This window comes from Zootoca vivipara, chromosome 2 (assembly GCF_963506605.1).
Source record: "Zootoca vivipara chromosome 2, rZooViv1.1, whole genome shotgun sequence".
In the NCBI taxonomy this organism is placed as follows: domain Eukaryota; kingdom Metazoa; phylum Chordata; class Lepidosauria; order Squamata; family Lacertidae; genus Zootoca; species Zootoca vivipara.
This window is the reverse complement of record NC_083277.1, coordinates 82,441,566-82,456,287: the sequence shown is the minus strand read 5'-3', so window position 1 is coordinate 82,456,287 and position 14,722 is coordinate 82,441,566. Positions and strand designations below refer to the sequence as shown.

The 14,722-nt window shown below is 51.6% G+C and overlaps 1 protein-coding gene across 1 annotated transcript in view; it reads left to right on the top strand.

Annotated features, from left to right (window-relative positions):
- The window catches only part of MAN2B1 (mannosidase alpha class 2B member 1), a 30,022-nt gene that overhangs the window by 10,129 nt on the left and 5,171 nt on the right, over positions 1-14,722 (top strand). Inside the window, exons 8-23 of the mRNA XM_035104885.2 lie at positions 612-694; positions 1,780-1,900; positions 2,091-2,169; positions 2,588-2,697; positions 3,073-3,180; positions 3,374-3,490; positions 3,871-4,083; positions 4,878-4,975; positions 5,206-5,323; positions 6,406-6,524; positions 6,608-6,709; positions 7,257-7,344; positions 7,619-7,699; positions 8,337-8,573; positions 9,188-9,337; positions 9,899-10,001. Coding sequence (XP_034960776.1) covers positions 612-694; positions 1,780-1,900; positions 2,091-2,169; positions 2,588-2,697; positions 3,073-3,180; positions 3,374-3,490; positions 3,871-4,083; positions 4,878-4,975; positions 5,206-5,323; positions 6,406-6,524; positions 6,608-6,709; positions 7,257-7,344; positions 7,619-7,699; positions 8,337-8,573; positions 9,188-9,337; positions 9,899-10,001 — 1,927 coding nt within the window. The remainder of the gene's footprint in view (positions 1-611; positions 695-1,779; positions 1,901-2,090; positions 2,170-2,587; positions 2,698-3,072; positions 3,181-3,373; positions 3,491-3,870; positions 4,084-4,877; positions 4,976-5,205; positions 5,324-6,405; positions 6,525-6,607; positions 6,710-7,256; positions 7,345-7,618; positions 7,700-8,336; positions 8,574-9,187; positions 9,338-9,898; positions 10,002-14,722) is intronic.

Here is a 14,722-nt window from a genome sequence, read left to right as displayed (position 1 = left end):
GCCCAAGAGGCTCAGTGGTTTAGACCACGGTGCCACCCGCATCCCTATAATTCAAGCAGGAGGCCAGGAGGGCACAGGTTTCTCAAGCCAGGCAGTTGCATCTGGCAATAGCCCCCATGCCTCTGGTGACAAAGGTGGGTCAAGCTTTGGACCTGGTCCTTTTGCCAGGGAACCTGTGGCCTTCCAGGTGTAGCTAGCTTTCAACTCCCATCAGCTCCTGGCAGCATATGGATGGTGGGAGCTAGAAATCCCCATTCCTACCTTAGAGGGAAAGCAGAGAGAACAGGTTAAACATAAATTACCGCGGTAGTCAAATGTCACATTGACAAAACCTCAGCCTTGTCTAGGCTGAACTTCAGTGAAAAACAGAGAGGGGAAGCCTGTCTCCTCCTCCTCCCAGTCAGCTCTGGAACTGAGAATGAGCCTCTTTCCTCATTCACATGCCATATTCTGGCAATGCTCGCCAGAGAGATATGACTTGGACAGCACCGGAAGAAAGCTAGAGCTGGCACCGTGCCCTGTCCTTGCTGCATAGCTGATACATGCCCATGCAGTCCTTCCTTTCCTCAGTGAGTGCTTACCTGTTAATTTCCCTCGCTTCTCTCTTGCAGCAATTGAACGGGAGCCGCGTCAATGTCCTCTACTCCACCCCAAGCTGCTACCTGTGGGAGCTCAATAAGGCCAACATATCATGGTGAGAGGGCTGGGTCTGGCTGGCTGGGCCACCCGTGTTTGCAGCAGGAGCATTTCCTTAGGGGCTGGCCGCCGACTCCTCTTCCCCAAGCAGGTGCTTAATTCTACCCCTGCAAGATGGCTGCTGAATGCTAGCAAGGGAGGGTGGGTTTCAACTGCATGAGGGTTGTCTGTTTGATAAGATACAGCATGTAGCTGTCAGAGGCACACACACACCCCTCAAAAAAGAGTGTTCTTTCCTATAGATTCTTTCTAGGCCAAACCCCTTTAGTGCCTGTTTCGCACTGTTAAACTAGGAGGGTTCATCTGTCCACCACACCTGCATCCCTGCCATCTGCTTCCATCTTCTTTGCGTGTTCTGTTGGGGTAAGGCCCCACTACTTGTTCCCCAAGCAGCTTGATGACTTGAAGGTGTCTCCCCATGCTCACCAGGCTGAAGATCTAAAGAGAGCACAAATGCTCACAGAGAGCACAGCCTTCAACAAAAGGGGAGAGGTTCACTGTAGTCCGAAGCAGATTGCTCGGACAGCACAAGCATTTCCGCTTCCCTGGCGGAGCCCTCTGCTCCCTTCTCCCTCGGTGTGCTGTTCTGGGGCTTCTCCTAACTCCCACCCTCCTCTGAGCCAATTTTCAGGGCTGAGCAGAGGGGAGGAGGGAAAGCCCCGTTGAGCTAGTGGAAGTTCTTGCATGGGTGGGGCTCATTAGTTGAATCCCGCCCATTGTAAAAATAACAAAGCTACAGGATTTTATGTGCTATCTGAATTGCTTAATGAGCTCATTTCATGCCAGTAACCTTCATCGTCTACTTTGGGTACATAGAAAATTGGGGTTATTATTAATATTAATATCATCAAAAGTATTTAGTGTTGGATGGAATACAGGGGCTGATAGGCATGCAGTCAGTCAGTGAATCCCTGGCAGAAGATGGATTTGGCCCTGGGCCGCCTCTCTCCATGTCTTCTTCACATCCTGTGCTGACCACTTGCCGCCTCCTGCTTGCTCACAGGCTCCGTTAGAGGTGCAGGGGAGGGTGATATGCCATATACAGGCGTAGATCTTGGCTGAAATGAAATCTGTGTTGGGCAGGACTGTGAAATACGATGACTTCTTCCCCTATGCTGACGGTCCTCACCAGTTCTGGACAGGCTACTTCACCAGCCGCCCAGCTTTGAAACGCTACGAGCGGCTCAGCAATAACTTCCTGCAGGTCAGTGCTCAATTTTTTGGGATACAAAAAAAGAAGAAGAGTATTTTCCCCCCACAAGATATGGAGGAGAGGCAAAGAACCAGAACTCCTGGGTCCTGGTCCCGCTGCCATCACTGACTCCTTAGGCGCAGGACATACCCGACAGGCGAGCATTTCTCATGCCTCTGATGCTGTTTCTTTACTTTTGCAGGTCTGCAACCAGCTCGAAGTGTTGGCTGGCGCACAAGCAAATGTGGGGCCTTATGGGAATGCCAACAGTTCTGTGCTGCGTAGGTGAAATCATGAGGGTTTCGGTGGGGTGGGTTCATCCTGATATTACAGAAAGAGCCAGGAAACGGCAGTAGCTCCCATGGTGGCTATCAGAGGGTCTCAGCCAGGATCTGGTCTAAATTCTGAATTAACTCGGAGAACGTGATGATTATTAGTAATTAGCTGGCCTTCGGCCTAAGATCCCAGGGCAGTTTACAACATTAAAGCATAATATTAAAAGTTTAAAACAACGTACAATGACAAAAATAAGGGGAGTCGTAAAAGTATACACTTGCAGGTGTCAAAAGCCAGGGCAGAGGGCAGTGGTGTCTGTATTAGAGAGCCAGTGAGTCGGGGTGGCCACTGTCTGCATGTGTGAGCCCAACCTATTGGGGTCCCATCCCAGTGTCACGTGACACACTCCTCTTTCTCTTGCAGGTCAGGCCATGGGAGTTGCCCAGCACCACGATGCAGTGAGTGGCACAGCAAAGCAGCATGTGACCAATGACTACGCCAAACAGTTGTCTACCGGCTGGGATGCCTGTGAGGTGTGTGCCCTGAACCAAGAAAGCGGCCGCCAGATGTGTCTCACATTCAGATGTGTGTGAGCGTAACTGAATGGAAAGGTGGAAGGCAGCCCTGGCTCCTCAGCCCTCTGCTCTCCTCCCAGATGTTTGCTGATGCCTTTCCTAGACCTGTATTTATTTATTTATCTGGATCTTGCTTGTGCGATGTTCTCTTCACCACCCTGGGCTTCTTTTGGGTGGAAGGGTGTGTACAAATATATAAATGTGTGAAGCTGCCCTGTTTTCAGGACTTTGACCTTCCCTGGAGGTCTCCTTGTTATGTTTCCGCACCTTTGCACAGGTACCTTCGTGACGAGAGTGGTTAACCTATAGCTACCATTTTCTCTGGCCTTGCAGGTTGTGGTCAGCAATGCCCTCACCAGTATCTTTGGAAGCAAAGAGAACTTCATCTATTGCACCTATCTTAACATCAGTGTCTGCCTGCTGACTGAAGCTGCCTCTACTGTAAGGGACCATCATTTTTGTCTAGTCCCTTATCCCACTGGACACTTGAAATCTGTAACTTCCCTCTTTACCTCCAAGCATCAAGGGTTGTGCCTTGGCATTTGGGGAGACCTTCCAACACCGTCTCAGTCGGCTGGGCTCCTCTTGGCAGTCATTCATCCTGTCCCTAACATGTTGCTCTCTGCCCTTGCAGTTCATGGTGATCGTCTATAACCCTCTGGCCCGCCCTGTGGGGTGGAACGTCCGGCTGCCGGTGAATGGAAGCCATTACTCCATTTTAGATCCTAGTGGCCAGGCTGTTCTGAATGAGGTAGGAAGCAAACAGCCCCTGTTTCCCCTGTAGCTGGGGATGCTTGAGTGGTAGATAGAATTGAAATTGGCACTGTTTTCCTCACTGGGGAAATGATGAAGCATTTGGTGGGGTGGCCAACGTAAGCCCAAAGCTTTTGCCAACTTCCCAATCCTCCACCTGCTGCAAAAATGCAGCTAACAGAGGGCTAATTGTATCAAAAGCAAACATCAGTGCTTGTCCACTATCTTAGTGCTTCTCTATTCAATGGCCATGAAACTGATGCCCCATGTTGTATGGAATATCCCAACACCAAACTTCCCTGGGTTCTTCAAGAGAAGAGTATCCCTTCCAGGTGCTCTGCTGAGTGGAATGAAGAACTGTGCAGACTTTCTTTCCAGGTCATTCCCGTATCAAATTTCACCCGTGCTGTTCGGCATGATCGGGGCGATGCTGTCAATGAGTTGGTGTTCCAGGCATCTGTCCCACCGCTGGGCTACACCACTTACTCGGTCTCTAGACTGCCTGACAAGGAGCCAGCGCGATCCAGACTGCTGAAGAGGTTGCCCCACCAACCTGGAGCAGACCGACTTTCTTGGTCAATCCAGAATGAGGTATTTGCCAATCTCACCCTGACATTTGGCTGACTCTGCTTTGGTATTCCTGGCCTGGTCTTGCATGCTCTTTTCCTATGAGGCACAAGCCTTTCTTACAAAACCTTCAAAGGGCAATTTGTTTTGCTCAAGGAATGAAATATTATAACTTTGAGCAACAGAGAAAGCAGAGATTCCCACACCTGATTCCTACCAAGAGTAAGTGGTATTCAGCTAAGTTTTATTCAAAAGTTGGCCCATTGTAATTAATGGATGTGACTCAGTTAGGTTAATTAACTTCAGTGGGTCGGTCTATCCTGAGCAAAACTTGGTTGAATACTACCCAATATCTGGATTTTCAGTTCTCCATTCCCAAATGCCCATTTTGGTGTAAACATTAGACTATTCTTTACAGAAGTGTTACCAGACCCCTGAAATCTGGGACAAACTATGAGTTCAAATCTGTAGAAAGAAGTATAACCCAAATCTATGAACTAAGACCAGTTCAGGAACAAAACAAGCTTTCTTGAGAAGTCATCTTCCTTGGAGACATTCGAGAAAAGCACTGAAAAGAAATCCATCAGAGGCAGCTCCCTTGTTTACAACTTGGGTAGAATGAGATGACCACATGACATACTTTTTCCTACTTTAAAACTTTTGTGGGGATCTGTTTCCTGAAAGCAGACTTCCCTGGAACAGCATCACATCTTTTCATGCACCTTCTGCCACCCAGACTAAGAATCTTTTCCAGATTGCATCTCCTACAATTTTTTTCCTTTTCTTGTTCCCTCCTCCTCCTCCTCCTCCTTTCCCAGCATCTACGAGTTCTGGTTGACCCCAAAACAGGACTCCTGAAGGAGATTCAGAACCTGGACAAGAACATCTCCTTGCCAGTGTCTCAGAACTTTTTCTGGTGAGTTTTCTTCTGCTTTGAAAGGGAGAAGCTTTGGGAAGCAGTGTGGAGGGGAGCTCTCTCCCTGCACTTCCTGGCTGCGAGCTGGACTCTTGCCTCCGTGGAAGGTGGATATTAAAGATGGGCTGTCTGTCTTTATCCTTTCCTGCTTGAATTATTGGCAGTAGATGGTGGGGAATTTGTTATAGCTGCATCACCAGTTCTGTCCATTGATTGGCTGACTTCTTCAGGTACAATGCCAGCGCTGGGAATGCAGAGAGTTCCCAGGCCTCTGGGGCCTATATCTTCCGCCCAGACACCTCTAAGACCTTCCCCATTGCCAAGGGAGCCCAGTTGCACCATGTGAAGGTAGGAGAAACCGGCAGAAGACGGCACAAATCCTGGCTGAGGGACTATCATAAGCCTAGAAGGGCTGCTGGCCTGTCCAGGGAACTGACCCAGTCACCAAGGGCCTGAAGAGCTTTGGATCCATTGTTAGAAGGATGATGGCCACATCCAAGCTGGCTCTCTAAGTGGTCTGCACCCTAAATCCCACATTCATTAACACTGAATCCCACAACCAGAGCATGCTGAATGCCTTGTGTGGCTTTGCTGGGCATTTTTGCATAGTTTGGGCTGCAGAAACAGTGTTGCCTTGCCACTGAATGCTCAGTGTTTCACTGTGGCCTAAAGAGACAGAAGAGAATTGAAGTTATGGAAGAAGTTACAGCATGGAGCACAAGAGATGAGAAAGTTATGGCGATATAGGAGAGGATAAGGAAGAGATTGGAAGCTGTCACAGCTCCCAGCCCTGTTTTCATGGATGTTTTGTCATGTATGTTGCTTTTGAGTCTTCCGTGTTTTACCATCCACAGCCAGAAATCTTTTTTGTAGTTATTCTGCAACAAATACTGGTTCCATTTTAATTTCTGTGGTGGCGAAACTGCAGTTGCCAGGGCTTGCCAGACCCCAAGAGCAGACACATCTAATATGTACAGCAGGAGTGGCTAACCATTTCCAGGCCAAGGGACACATTGACCCTTGGACAGCCCACCAGGGACCAAAGTGGGGAAGGCAAGATCTGCCGTTCTCTAGAAGACTTTTCCCATCAGCTAGTCTACATTCTTTAAAATAATTTTATCATTGGCAGGGATTTGTGTGGGGAAGGGGGAAGCTGCATGTTAGCCTCCTGGCTTATAGTTCATGCCTATGCAATTTCAAGCCTAAGGTTTCTCATGCATGTGTGGCAATAAGAGTGCCCTGGACTACTTTGGCTACCACTTTTGTATGCCCAAAGGCCAACTTCTGCAATCCCCTTCCTCCTCCTCCCCCCCCTTGTGCGCACACAGTCTCCCCAACCCCATCTGTGCCACTTTTTATCAATAGAAGGGGCTGCATATCGATGCCAGGCAAATTAGAAATAAAACCTACACGTGTCTCTTATCTGGCAGACCCAAGTGGTGGAGGAGCTGTACCAGAACTTCTCTGCCTGGTGCTCCCAGGTGGTGCGACTCTATGCCGGGCAGCCGTACGTTGAGCTGGAATGGACGGTGGGGCCCATCCCTATCCGGTGAGTGTTTGGAAGCTGGGGGCGGGGGCGGGGCCTTCCCCTTGTCTTCAGAGTGCATCTCTGACCTCTGGGTTGTCCCACAGAGACGGTCTTGGCAAGGAGATCATCAGCCGCTTCGAGACAGACCTGCAGACCGCTGGCCGCTTCTACACAGACTCCAACGGGCGTGAGATCCTAGAGAGGAGGTACTGGCGGGAGCAGCAGGCGAAGTGAAGCTTTTGTGTCTTGGGACTGTCCCTCCATAGCCTGGACAGGAGCAGAGGATGCTAAGAGCATAGGGTGCAAACTGCTCTTTCTCCATCTTGACCAGGCATCCCCATACTGCGGCCCTCCAGATGTTTTGGCCTACAACTCCCATGATCCCTAGCTAAGAGGACCAGTAGTCAGGGATGATGGGAATTGTAGTCCAAAACATCTGGAGGGCCGAAGTTTGGGGATGCCTGATCTTGACTCTTCTTCTCCCCCATCTCCCAATAGATGTGTAACAGGGAGAATAATACTGGTTTATAGTAAGCCAGTATTCTCCTAAGACAATAGACATGCACTTGGAAGAAGTGTCTCTTAATGTAGTTGCTGCTGCCAGCACCTCGGGGTCCATTTTGCTCTGTCTCTACCCTTCCATGTTCTGTTTTCCCCTCCTCTGGGTGGGTGTGTCTGGGTTCCTAACTGGCTGAGGAAAGGCAGGAGATTGATCTTCCCTTTTCACTTCTCTCTCTGCTCACCCTGGCGCAGGCGCAACTACAGAGCCACGTGGAACCTGAGCCAGACGGAGCCTGTGGCCGGCAACTACTACCCTGTCAACAGCCGTATCTACATCCAGGTAATGGCACCCCTTGCGCACTGTGACAGGCCCACCTGCAGACCTACCAATGGTGGGAAATGTAGGGACAGGTGCTCCTCTGTTTCCAGGGAAGGTTTGGGACAAAGCTTGAGGGAGGGGGCTGTGTTCAAGTGTGGTGGGAACGGGGGGCCCAGAGAAAGAGCACACCTGCCCTGCCCTCCTGTGGCACCTAGCGAGCGGTGCGGCAGGAGGCTTTCATAGTGTGCACACGCCTGCAGCTCTGTCCTCTTGCTTTCTCTCCGAATCGCTCCAGGACCAGAAGGTGCAACTGACGGTGCTGACGGACCGCTCGCAGGGAGGCAGCAGCGTCTTCGACGGCTCTCTTGAGCTCATGGTGAGCGCAGCAGGACTTCCAAGTAGCAAGAAGGGCAAACTGCCTCAGTGTCATGCCCAGGAAGAGAAGGAGCCACGGTCAAGTAGAGAGGCCCTCGTCGGCTGGGCGACTGTGGGCATCCAGAGAAAGCCGAGAGCTACCCACTCAGGAGTCACTGAGGATGTGTAACTTTCACATTTCCTTCTGGGCAACCTTTTGAAGTCTCCATGCCAGTGGTGGGCGGGGCCAGAGGCCAAAGTGGGTGGAGTAACAAATGCAAATGCTACCTTTGTGCAGTTGGCTTGTTTCTACAGAACCTCTGCATCCTGTATCCAGACAGGAAGGGGGCCTTATCAGACACAGTCCAGCCAGGCAAAAACACTCGGGCTGCAAAGCAGGGGCAGGGAGGGGTAGGGCCTGAGGTGGAGAGGCCTGAGGGTGGGTGGGGGCTACATTCAGCCCCTGACCCTGATGTTGCCCACCTTGCCTTAAATAATAACAAGGCCAAAGCTTATACCGGTGACTCCAGTGAAGGAATTGCTGGTTCTTCAGCATCCTAGAGTGGCAAGCCCACTTTGTAGCAAGCAGACCAGCCCGACCTGCAGTACTTCTCCCAACTTTCATCCCCTCTCCCCCTTTCCTCCATCATGGTCTTCAGGTACATCGACGGCTGCTGCATGACGATAGCCGGGGCGTAGGGGAGCCACTGCTGGAACCTGGCGACTTCCACCATGGGCTGGTGGTGAGGGGTCGCCACCTCATCCTCTTGGACACAGCAGAGTCGTCAGCTGAGCAGCACCGCCTGTGGGCCCAGCAGGAGTTCATGGCACCACAGCTGGTGTTGGCCCCTGGCCAGGGGCCTCCATACCAGCCTGGCCAAGACAACGTGAAGGAGGTGAGGGAACGGTTGGGAAAGCAATGTAGTCAGTCGGCTGTGGCTGCCAGTTGCACTCACTCAAGGCCTTGCATGTGCAGCTCTGTGGGCGAGCTCATGCTTGGCATGCAAAATGGTCCCACCTTTGGCTAAAGAGGGCAGAGCTTGGAGTGGTCTCTGCCCCAACCTTTGGAAAGGTGCTCTCATTCAAAGTAAATGGCACTAGGTTAGATAACCCAAGACTCTCCAAATAAGGCAGATTCCCATATTGCTCTACAGTCTGGGCCCAAATATCTTGGGCAACACATTTCTTTGTATAAATCAAATCCCAACCCCTAGTCCACATAACTTTCTTAGGAAATGATGTGATTCAAAAAGAACAATTCATTGGCAGGTGGGGACACAGATGTTGTATTCTTAGAATGTGTTTCTTATTCTTGAGCCTGTTATCTTTTGCTGACTGTCACAACTTACTTGTGTCACTTTTTTCTTACTTTATTGCTTTGGAATGTTTTTACGACAACTCTTTGAAATGGCTGATCAGTAAAGTAAAAGCTAGTGAATCTCAGCTCTGTTCTAATCTGGTGGTGTCATATTATGCTTGTCTGATTGACTCTCTCCTTCCCCAATCCCAGTTCTCTGCTCTGCACCAGGCTCTCCCTTCAAATGTCCATTTGCTCACGCTGGCCCAATGGGAGCCCGACTCCGTTCTCATCCGTCTAGAGCACCAGTTTGAAAGGGGAGAGAGCGTCAATGGCTCCATGCCTGCTGTTGTTAACTTGCTGGTAGGTCTCTTTTGTAATACTGCCCAGAGTGAAAGGTGTTAATGCTTCCTGGGCCTGAGTGAGCAATGCTAAACTATCATGGGGGGGAAGCACTGGACAAAATACTAAATGCTCCACATATATTCTTCACATCCCTTTACAAGAAAGCCTATGAGGCATGCCAGCATTTATTTCTCTTGTCTTGCAGATGAGGGACTGAAGCTCACAATGAGTGACTCACTAGAGGCATTCTAGTGAATCTCTTGGTTGAGCTGAGATTTGAACCAGGACCCACGTCTCCTTTTTTTCCACTACTATGTTAGCTCTTAGAAACTCTACTCAGAACTAGGATATTCAGGATATGGAGAAGAGAATGCTAGACTGTTAGTTAATCCACAGTTAAAGAGCTTTACTCTCTTGGGTGTGTTGCAGCTTCCAAAACCACCTTAAAAGGTTGGGAGAACTTCCAAAGCAGTCCGTTTAAGGAGTTTAGCACTGGGCTATAACTTCAACTAACAGCATAATATGGAATCTCTTTGAGTTGTCACCATACCCTGTATGGCTTTTCTCTCCACACCCTAGAACTTGTTCTCATCTTTCAACATCATCACTGTGCAAGAGATGAACTTGGCTGCTAACCAGAAGCGGGAAGACATGAGCAGGCTGACCTGGCAGCCAGCTGAAGGTAAGTCTTCAACTCTGAATGTGGCTACTGTGACAAACTTGATGGGCCATATTTGTTGCCAAAAGAGGAAGATGGCCAGTGGTGACCAAAAAACCCACAAATCACTGGGCAATATCCTCTGCTAGATCCATTGAAACCAAGTTATTTAAGTCAAATCCATAGACTTCAATGGGTCTACTACTGTTTCCTGCTTGGCAGGGGGTTGGACTGGATGGCCCTTGTGGTCTCTTCCAACTCGTATGATTCTATGATTCTACTATGCATGCGACCAAGGTGGCTCACTGCTCTAAACTACAGTAGCACAGAACCCATCTTCCTTTGAGGTAATCCTTCACACCAACTGTAATAATTGGCTATGTCTGTGCTTACAGCACTAAACTGCTTTGATCCTCGTGTCCTAAACAGCAGGGTGTTCATAATGACAACAGTTCATAAATTATATATGTAAGAATGCTATTGTGGGAAAAACAGCCTTTGGTCAAGCCAGTCCGTTCCACCTCTGGAACAGGGTGAATTTGGTACCATCCTGCTTATGTGGCTTAATTATATAGGCAAAGGACCCCTGGACGGTTAAGTCCAGTCAAAGGTGACTATGTGGTAGCGGTGCTCATCTTGCTTTCAGGCTGAGGGAGCCAGCGTTTGTCCACAGACAGCTTTCCGGGTCATGTGGCCAGCATGACTAAACTGCTTCTGGTGTGTGAGGGACAGGGGATATCGCGAAGTCCCTCCCCTCCTGAGTTCAAGCCCGTCCCCGAGCAAAGGGGAAAGCAGGGAGAGTTCCGATTCCAGTGGGGAAGCAGGAAGTCGTGTCCGAGGCTCAGGCAGGGTAGAGGAGCCAGGGTCCCAGGTGGGACAGGAAGGGGCAAGTAAGGGGGGAAGACCCATCCCCCCAACTCCAGAATTACGCAGGAAGAGGAGGGGCAAGAGGATGGGTCTGCCAAAGCTTTTGTGTTGGAGAAAGACGCGCCAAAAGCCATTAGGAGGTTCTGAAACCGACTGACAACATCGCTCCGTGTAAATAGCAATGACTTGAGCACTGTAAATACGCAGCACCAATAAAAGAATAAAATGCAGAGCTGCGTAGCGTCGTTACTCTGAAGTAGTCCACTCCGGCCACTGTGACAGCAACCTCCTAATCATTTTTGGGCTACTTCGGAGTTGCCGGGATGAGCGTGTCCGAGGCGGAGAAGTGGCGGCAGATCGCTGAGCAAGCCCAGCTAGAACTGCAACAGCTGTCGCTGCAGGCGCAGGGAGAATTGAAGGCAGCTAAAGAGGAGACTAAGAAGGTCCAGGACGACCGGCTACAACTTGCGGAACAGGTGAGAGAGCTCCAGGAAAAAGAGCAGCATTTAAGGGCGGTGGCGGTAGACCTCCAAAACAAGCTGGATGCAGAGAAAAACAAGGCGGGAGGGGCTCCCCAAGTCCAAGTGCTGCCAGGAAGGAGAGCAGGGACCCTTGTAAGCAAGTTCAATGGAGACCCGAAGGAGTTTCAGGGCTTTGAGACTGAGATCGTGTATGCTCTTGAGCTGCACCAGAATGAGTTCCCCGATGATGAGCACAGAGTAGCGTTTATTGTGGAACATCTCACCGGAGCAGCCAGGGAGTGGCTAAGACCATTAATCGCAACCAAGAATCCTTGCATGAAAAATGTCCAACAATTTCTAGAAGGTTTGAGGACGATGTATTCGTCCGATAGTCATTTGGACCAGACTAAGGAGGAACTGCATAATTTACGCCAAGGAAATATGACAGTTCGCGCATATTGGGCGAAATTCACCATGCTGGTGCACAGACTGGGGTGGGTTTTGGATTCGCCTCCCATGCAAGCTGCGTTTTACTTGGGTTTGAGCGAGGAGGTGAAGGATGAACTCTCGAGAGGTCCAAAGCCCAGTACTATGGATCAGCTGAGCAAAGCAGCTCTGGCGGTGGGGGTGAGGCAGGAATCCCGGTGGAACGACAAGCAAGCGACGCGCGCAAAGCGGGCTTGGTTCCCACGGTCGCAGGAGAAGCCACTCCCTCAACAACCCTTTCAAGCCACGCCTGGAGCCAGCCAGGACCAGGAGCCCATGCAGATTGATAGCGCGCGCGCGCGGGCTTTTCAAACCCCAGCGGCGCCAAGACGCAAGGAGGGAAGGGGCGGGAATTGCTTTCTCTGCAACTCACCCCAGCATCTCGTCAGAGACTGCCCACATCGCAGGGAGTGGCAAGGAAAGGCGGGAACGGTGGTGCCCTCCCCCACTGACGCAGCACCACAGCAGGGAAACGGGAAAGCCTGGCTGCAGGAGACAAGGGGCAGCAGCCAGGCACAGTCAGCAGACAACAGCCCCAGCCCGCCCACCCGCACAGAGAGGTGCAGAGCCAGCCCACCCCTCCCAGAGCAGGAGTGGTTCTAGAAGTGACGCTAACGCTCCCAAATGGCTATCCCCTGACGGTCCTCGCCTTAATTGACAGTGGGGCGTCCGCCAACTTCTTCTCGAGAAGCTTTGCAGAAGAGCACCAAATCCAGCTTTTGCAGTTGGATTTTCCTCTGCACGTGGCAACCATTGACGGCAGGGAGCTGCTGGGAGGGGCCATCACACATCAAACCCCCCCCATGAGAATGACGGTGGGAAGGCACTCAGAGACACTGGCGTTCAACGTCACCACCATCTCAGACCCCCCCATCGTCTTGGGCATGAGCTGGCTGGCGCGCCACGACCCCTCCATCAGTTGGCACCAGAGGTGCATCACGTTTGGGTCGGACTTTTGTCTGGAACATTGCATGCAGCACCAACCAGGGGAGGGGCCTCCGATAGCCACGGTGGCCACCATGCATATCAAAGGGGGTGAGGCAATACCCAAGCAGTACTGGGACCTGCAGGAGGTCTTCAGCGAAGCGGAGTCCGACCACCTACCCCCGCACAGGCCTTTTGACTGCCAGATCAACCTGGTGCCAGGGGCGACGATACCCCCAGCCAAGCTGTACGCCATGTCAGACCAGGAGCTGGAGGATCTGCGCGCTTTCATCGACAAGAACCTCAAGCGGGGGTTCATAAGGGAAAGCAAGGCAGCAGGGGGCAGCCCGGTCTTCTGGGTGGACAAGAAAGACACGCAACAGCGCCGTCTTGTGGTGGACTTTAGACGGCTGAATTCGGTGACAGAGCCAGTGGCTTTCCCCATGCCCAGAGTGGATGATCTCCTGACAGCGGCACGCAGGGGCAAGATTTTCACCAAGCTGGACCTAAGGGGGGCGTACAACTTGATCAGGATCCGGGAAGGAGATGAATGGAAAACCACGATGTTCACGCCTCTGGGCTCTTTTGAATATCTGGTGATGCCCTTCGGTTTGCAAGGGGGCTCAGCATGCTTCCAGGCCTTCATGCACCACGTCCTGGGGTCCCTCCTCTTCAGGAAATGCTTGGTCTTCCTAGATGACATCCTTATCTACTCGAATGACCCAGTGCAGCACGTGAAAGATGTCAGAGAGGTGTTGCAACGCCTGAAGGAGAACCACCTGTATGTGAAGCTGGAGAAGTGCAAGTTTCACACCAAAGAGGTGGACTTCCTGGGCTACAAGCTGTCAGACAAGGGGCTGGCGATGGACAAGGACAAGGTGCAGGCCATCCTGGACTGGCACAGCCCCAGGACGCGCAAAGATGCCCAACGCCTACTAGGCTTCGCTAACTTCTACAGGAAGTTCATCAAGAACTTCTCTCGCGTTACGGCTCCCATCACGGACTGCCTGAGAGGCAAGCAGAAGTTCAAGTGGACACCAGAGGCGCAAGCAGCGTTCGAAAGCCTCAAGAGAGTGTTCGCCTCAGACCAAAACCTGTTCCATGTGGTGCAGGACGCGCCCCTACGCATTGAGACAGATGCTTCTGAGAAAGCTGTGGGCGCAATTTTGTTGCAACTGGACGCCAACAGGGAGTGGAGACCCTGTGCCTTCTTCTCCAGGAAGCTGACACAGCCTGAACGCAACTACACAGTGTTTGATAGGGAACTTCTTGCGATCTACGCTGCGTTCCAGCACTGGCGACACTTCCTGGTGGGCGCAAAGCACCCCATCCAGGTGTGCACAGACCACAAGAACCTGGAGTTCTGGAGAACTGCCAGGGTGCTCAACCAGCGGCAGATACGGTGGGCAGAGTTCTTCTCGAACTTCAACTTCTCCATCCACTACATCCCGGGGGAGCAGAATGTCAGGGCGGATGCCCTCTCCCGCAAGCCAGAGTACATGGAGGAGGAGGCGCCACCAGCCCCAAGGCACATTTTCCCCCCGTCGGCATGGTCCTGCGGAGCAGCTGTGGTGAGCGAGGCAGAACTCACAGCACTGACGGCAGCGGATGAATTTGCCAACCGCATCTTCAGAGAACTGAGAGGGGGGAGGGAGCAGGCAAAAGACTTTGCAGAACGCAGAGGGCTGCTTTTCTACAAGGGTGCGCTGTACCTACCCACCACCCAGCTTCGACGTACGGTCCTCAAGCAGATGCACGACAACCCTACAGCGGGGCATTTTGGAAGGGACAAAACCGCTCACCTAGTCATGAGACACTTCTGGTGGCCAGGGGTGCGGGAAGATGTTCGAGACTATGTAAGGGGCTGTACCACCTGCCAGCGGGCGAAGGTGGTCAGAGCAGCGCCACCAGGGTTGCTGGAGCCCTTAGCCACACCACACAGGCCGTGGGAAGTGGTGTCCATGGACTTCATCACAGATCTGCCTTCGTCCAGGGGTAAGACTGCAG